At 42.0% G+C, this 6,639-nt stretch overlaps 1 protein-coding gene across 1 annotated transcript; it reads right to left on the reverse strand.

The window, feature by feature from the left end:
- Positions 1-2,430: 2,430 nt before the first annotated feature.
- On the reverse strand, positions 2,431-5,508 carry gpr135 (G protein-coupled receptor 135). Its single transcript, XM_014993462.2, has 2 exons — positions 5,155-5,508; positions 2,431-3,993 (listed from the first exon to the last, which is right to left on the reverse strand). The coding sequence occupies exons 1-2, from the start codon at positions 5,247-5,249 to the stop codon at positions 2,631-2,633; spliced, it is 1,458 nt and encodes a 485-aa protein (XP_014848948.1). The 5' UTR covers positions 5,250-5,508; the 3' UTR covers positions 2,431-2,630.
- Between the last annotated feature and the right edge of the window lie 1,131 nt (positions 5,509-6,639).

Genomic DNA, 6,639 nt, shown 5'->3' on the forward strand with positions numbered 1-6,639 from the left:
CGCGGCGGGAGTTTGAAACACACATGACTGCATTCCTGCCGCTGCAGTCACACCCAGCCTTGCCTCACCCCTGCAGAGGGCGGAGGGTGAGGCTCGGTGTGCGGCAACGTCTCTCCACCTGATCCGTAAATCAGCATCTGAACTGAACATCCTTAACTACAGGTTGAGGCGAAATGTCACTCATAAGAACTCTTTAATCACAACAGTAACTAAAAAATACTTGATTTTTTAAAATTAAAACAAAAATCAGATCTCATGCTTCTAAAAATAGATTTATAATGTGTGTGTTGTGTTATGAAGCTTGGTGACATTCCAACAACGGTTATCTGATCCTGCAGGAGAAAAAGTTGCTCTGCCTTCAGGAAGAAGGTCACTCAAATTCACAGTTAAGGATCAGAGCAGAGCCAGTTTTTCCAGGATGAAAGCATCAACCTTACACTGGTTCTGTACTGGGAGAGGCAGAGGTGACCAGTTCAACCAGCAGCTTTACAGGAGCTCAGCAAGCATCAAACTCCAGTCGACCTGTCTGGACTCGTAAATTAAATCCTAAACACACAACAGCTTACAAAAGAAAAATGGAACCATATTACGTAAAGTGAAAGATTCGTTGCTCTAGCTACATATTTTCAATAGAATAGAAATAGATTTTACTATGGTATCGTGTAGATTTTTATGAATTAAAATTACAAGTTTAAACCCACTTTGTAGAGCCGGCCAGAATAAAAATTAATATTGATGGAAGATTTGTGAAAGTCTGAGGTCATATTAAAAATGTTTATGAGTTGCAAATGTTACATAACTGGCAAAAAAGAACTAATAATTTTTGAAAAATATTGTAATATATTGTCATTAAAATACACGTAATTTTATTTCTATAGTTTCTGAACTAATAAGAAAAATAAGTCTAAAGGTAAATTCTGGTACTTTTACAGTCATTCTGTTGTGGAAATTCCTTGCAATTACTGAAAGAAAAACAACCAAAACCTGCATTTGTTATATTTATTTTTAAAACATTGGCTTTCTTTTTATTAATTTTAACAAAATGTATTAAGAGCCATTGTGAAAGGTGGCACATCCAGGGTTTTCACTATTTCCCTTGCCACAATCCTGTTTAATTTGTATTTGCACTGTTTTTATCGTAAGTTTTCTAGACATTTTGAACTATAAATAATTTAATTAACCTTGACAGAGGGAAATAATCCCAAAAGCCGTTCCTTTTGTGTTCCTGTTGTCTTCTTTGCAGATATTTCTGCATATTCAAACTTATTCAGTTTGAGCAGTTCCAGAATGACAATAGACACTAATATTCATCGCAATAATAATTTTATACCTGATCATTGTCCTGCTAGAGGTCAGTGTTGTTTGTTAAAATCCTGAAGATTTTGGGACAGATGATGCCTGGTAATATTCCTGAATGCCATAACATTTTCCCTGCACCCATCCCAGTTGTAGCAACATTAAAGTGGGTGACTTTCAGCGCCATCTGCTGGAGAAGAACTGCTACAAACCTTCAATGTTTGCAGAGAAACTGAATCTGAGAAAATCTTTTAAAAATCTTTATTGGAAATCTTTTAGAATCACAAATTCAATGACAAAACTTAGTTGTATGACAGACATAATGCATCATAAAAGTTAATCTTAGCTCATTTTTACTAAAATACTTTCAAATACTGAATGTGCATTGTGACAAAATACATTTTGAAATATTTAAAATTCCTTGACTATGCAAAGTAACACTTGTTTCAGTTGAAATGTTGAGGGTAAAATCCCAAATATGTGAAACTTTCCAACGTCAGAGAGGGAAAACTGGTAAAGGTATTGATAAATTATGAGACAGATTTGATTTATGCTAACCAATGAGATTTCCCTGTTTATGGGCACTGAAGTCATTCAATGCAATTTCAGATGTTTAGTTTTCTGAAGAAACAAGATGGAAAAAACTCAGCATGTTTGGAAAATTGGAGAGAAGAGAGATCCAGAGTCCTTTTCCAGATAAATCATTTACACAAATGTTCTTAAAATTGTTGTATAAAAGCTGCTTAAATAACTGCAAAAGATTAAAAGTAAAGTCATGAACGGCTCAGATTGTCCTTAAAGCTGCAGTACGTAACTCTTATGAAAGAAATATGTTTTAACATATCTGTTAAAACTGTCAGCAAGTTGTGAAAGTTTGTTTTCATACAGGTAATCTATGAAAATATGGATTTCCGCCTCTTCCCTGAACTACTAAAGAAACGCCCCACCAAAAACAACCAATCAGTGCCAGGAGGCGGGTATTAGCGCCGTCAATCAACTTCATGAACACAGTAATATTGGAAAAACAATTTACCATTAAAGGAAAACTGTTTACCTGTAGCCATGCTAATTAGGATTAGTATTTACTACAAAGGAGAAGATGTATTGTAATAGAGAGCAAAGACGAGTGATTGACAGCACTAAGACCCGCCTCCTGGCTTTGATTGGTTGTTTCTTGTTAGCACTTAGAGAAGGTGGAGGAACTTGATTTTTTCAGATTATCTGTCTCATACTACACTGTAACAAAATGGTAAAAGTTTTAACTTTGTAAAATACTTTTTTTTTATTATAAAAGTTACATACAGTAAATTTAAGCCAGAATCTTTCCAACCCGGTCACAGGCTGGTATCGGCCGTCTTTGTCTTCACCTCCCCTGCAGCGTTGGGCAGTGGCGTTGTGTCGTGTCGGGCGTCCCTGCAGAAGAACACGGCCGGGTTCTTGCAGGCCCACATGGCCACCTCTCCTCCTGCTGTGGCCATTCCCGTTTTTCCTGGACTGGAACTCGATAGCCGGCTGTTGTTGGGCCCAGCTCGGCTCACGTAGCGGTCCCTGATCCTCTCCGTCTGGTTCAGCCGGACCTCTCGGTTCCGGCTCTGGCTGGACAGGTAGGCGGCAATGTTTCTGGTCCGGTAGCCCTCCTGTCGGCTGCGGCCCAACAGCATGCGGATGTTGGGGTTCCTCAGGGCGTAGATCAGGGGGTTGATGGCGCCGTTGGCCCACGCCATCCAGATGGCGACCGTGTCCATGGCCGGGTTGAACCTGTAGTTCCCGATGGCCGTAACCAGGCCCATCAGGCAGTACGGCCCCCAGCAGCAGATGATGAACACGATCATGATCAGAACCGTGGTGGCTGTTCTCATCTCGCTGTAGAAGCGCAGCAGGTAAGCGTAGGTGGTGACGGGCCGAACCCGGATCTCGGAGAGCCGGACCGTTTTACAGATGTTGTAGTGGCAGAAGCACATGAGGGAGAACGGCAGCAGGAAGCACACGACGATCAAGCAGATGCTGTACGCCGTCCCTACGCCGGAACCGCCAGGATGGAAGACGTACATGCAGTGGTAGAACCCCCGCTTATGGACTCCTGATGTGGTTCTGACCAGCAGGTACCCAGGTAGCGAGAAAACCACCGCCGTCAGCCACACGGCCGCCAGCAGCTGGGTGGCTTTCTGGCGCCCGATCTTCGCCTGAGGCTGCCGGACAATGGCGTAGTACCTGTCGAAGGAGATCAGAGTCATGGTGAGCGTAGAGATAATCCCGAAGCAGGTGTTGAAGAAGCCGTTGGCTACGCAGAAGGCATCGCCGAACATCCAGATGCCATCTTTGCTGAAGAGCATGATGAAGGAGAAGGGGAGGCAGAGCACGGCCGTCAGGAAGTCTGACAGCGAAAGCGACATGATGAAGGCGTTGGTCACCGTTCGCAGCTGTCTGTGTTTGATGATGACTACGACCACCGCCGAGTTACCCAGACTGGACAGGAGGAAGATGAAGAGCAGCACCAGAGCCTGAACCGCAACCTCCAAGCCCTGAAGAGCCGAGTTCCCGTCAACCGCGGCAGCGCTCAGAACCGCTGCGGTTGACGGCGGCTGGACCTCGCTGGAGTCGGTGCCCCTCTGCTCCCGGAGGGCCGAGAGGTTTTCCGACGTTCCCACGACAGCCTGCGTGGTGGCCGTCACTAGGGCGGTTGCTATGGAAACGACCCTGGAGACACATCCATAAGAGACGGAGAAATGTATCAAATACTGATCTCTAACTTCCAGAGGTCGGTAGAGTTCCCAAAAACTGTAAGCAAGTAAGAGTAGAACTACTTCAATGTAGTGATTCACCACTGGATTTCTAAACATCAATAATCCCCCTAATATGACTGTCTGAAAATGCTAAGTTATGCAAAGTTATTATTTGCATATTTATGTATTTATATTTTTCTGTCTTTTTTTTTCCTGTGTGCTCTGGTGGCCAAGTGATGAAATTTCGTTGTCCATTTCACCGTTGTGTTTTTGTGCAACGACAATAAAATAAGTCTAAAGTAATCGTCCAAGAAATTACTGAACTTAAAGTAAAAAAGTATTTGGTAAAAGTCTACTACAAAACTGAGTAACTGATCAATCATTTGATTTAAAAATTACGTAATCAGATTTTAAGGACGAAAATGACAATTCATGTAAGTAAATAAAATCAAAAGAAAATTTTTCCAAATCAGTTTCTTTCAATAAGAAACTTCAACAAAAACTGCAGATGTGTGCATCTGGTGGATTTGTAGTTAAAATATGTTTGTTTTTCATTCAGTGGGCAGAAAATCCAGAAATTTTACTCACGTAAGAGTAGTAATACTTCATGATAAAAGTACTCAAGTAAAAAGTACTCTCCTAAGTAATTTTTTCCAAACAAAAGCTAAAGTAAATGTAATTGAGTAAATGCAACTAGTTACTACCCACCTCTGCAAAGTTCACCATCCAATAACCTCAAATAACTTCTGAGTCAAATTTATTGATTACTTGTGATCAACAGAAATCGATTCTATTAATCTCTGTTGCATACTGAGTGAGTTTTATAAAGCTGCAACTAATGATTAGTTATCGATTAATCTTTTATTCTGATGATTAATCAGATTTTTTTTCAAATTGGCACATTCTGCAAATTTTTTATTTAAGCCTTTTTATGCAGTATTAGAAATACACCAACAATTGTTGACTGAAAAAAGGAAAACAATTTTATGCAAAATTTACAATTATGCATTACTTTTGTTAGGTAGTAATGTTTGTGAAATATGAAAGTTAAAGTTCTAATAAAGATTATCTGGATTAGGTGATTAAATTATGCAAAACCAGATTTAAAAGTCAGTTTGATGTTTTGTTGGATCACCTGGGTTCCACAGGTGAGGCGGTAATACTCGGACCCACAGAGTCGGCTGTGTAGTTGGTTCTGGACTGTAGAGCCATGCTAACGGGTAAATCCATTGGGTTTCTAAAGCCAAACTGGTTCCCATCAGCTCCCAATTAGTTCTGCAGCTGCTGATCAATTATTGACATCGTCCGGGCTCCACCATCATCATCCTCCTCCTGCTGCTGCTGACCTTCGTCCCCTGGCAGCAGCTTCCGGATGGAGAGGTCATGGACTGGAGCTGCGATTGATCCGCAGGAGTCCTCATAAAATATAGATGTTCCCACATTTAGAAGCAAATCACACAATCCCTCAGAACCGGTTTTCATTCAACTGGTAGCTTCGTGTGGACCTGGTCCAGATGTGCTGGAGCAAATATTTCAACAGATGGTGCAGTCAGCTCAAAATGAATCAGAACAAAAACAAAAGAAGCAGATCTGGATCAGACCCATAAACTAGATTGAGCTGAAACAAAGATCCTGGATCAGAACCGCAGACCTGCACGAGCCAGAGCACCGATCGATCCTGGACCGGAACCTCATCAGAACCGCACTCAGCTGTTAAAGCGACCCTCTGGGTTAACATCTCTAATCACCTCCATCGATCCGCTCTCGATCACTTCCTGTGTCCGTCATCTCGCTCGGAGTCGAGCGCGCGCGGACCGGATATTACGCTGCGGGCTCCGTTGTGTTTGGATCAACACGGCAGCTGTCTTCACGATTTTTGGTAAAAAATAAAACAAACGAATGAAAAAGTAAAACAACCCAAAGGATCTCCTGAGATTCGTCTGAAGCCACGGACCCCTCGTGAACGCGCTCGCGGCTTTGTGACGGTTGCCACGGTGACGGCTGATGATGCAGAGGCTCCGCAGCAAGTCAGATGGCTGCTGGTTCGTCCCCGGTGCTTACTGGTCCACAAACCAGTTCAGACTCAATCACGTGATGACATCGGTCACGTGACCCCCGCTTCGTCGTGTAAAATTTTAATGAGGTCTGGTTCTCTTTGTGGTTTCCATGGTTACATCAGCTGTTGCACCATCTGGACCAGCAGGGGGCGTTTTCTGTAGGATTCTGAATGGTACCATTTATGTTTTGGGTCTTGTTTTGCCCTTTACCCTGATTATCTGTAAGTTATCACGCTGCCTCTCAGCTTTTCATTTATTTGTTGCCTTTTAATTCTCATTCGTACATAAATTAAAAGTTTTGCCAAACATCTGTAACCCTTCTACGTTGTTCCAGCAAGTTGACTTCATGACAGATACATTAGGTTCTCTGTATTTATTTTAACAAAAGAGGTAGTTAAGTTGGTAGTTAACATCAGTCCAGCAGCTTTTACGCCTACATTAAATAAAATGTACAGCGGTACATTTTTGTCAATTTCGTCCTACAAAGCAGAAGTTGGCAGCAGTTAGCAGTTAAAATCTGTAAAATTAATCATAGCCAACATGGATAATAATGTCGGCATTTA

The sequence above is a fragment of the Poecilia mexicana genome, unplaced genomic scaffold (genome assembly GCF_051168715.1).
Source record: "Poecilia mexicana isolate PSO_F unplaced genomic scaffold, ASM5116871v1 scaffold_22, whole genome shotgun sequence".
Taxonomy (NCBI): domain Eukaryota; kingdom Metazoa; phylum Chordata; class Actinopteri; order Cyprinodontiformes; family Poeciliidae; genus Poecilia; species Poecilia mexicana.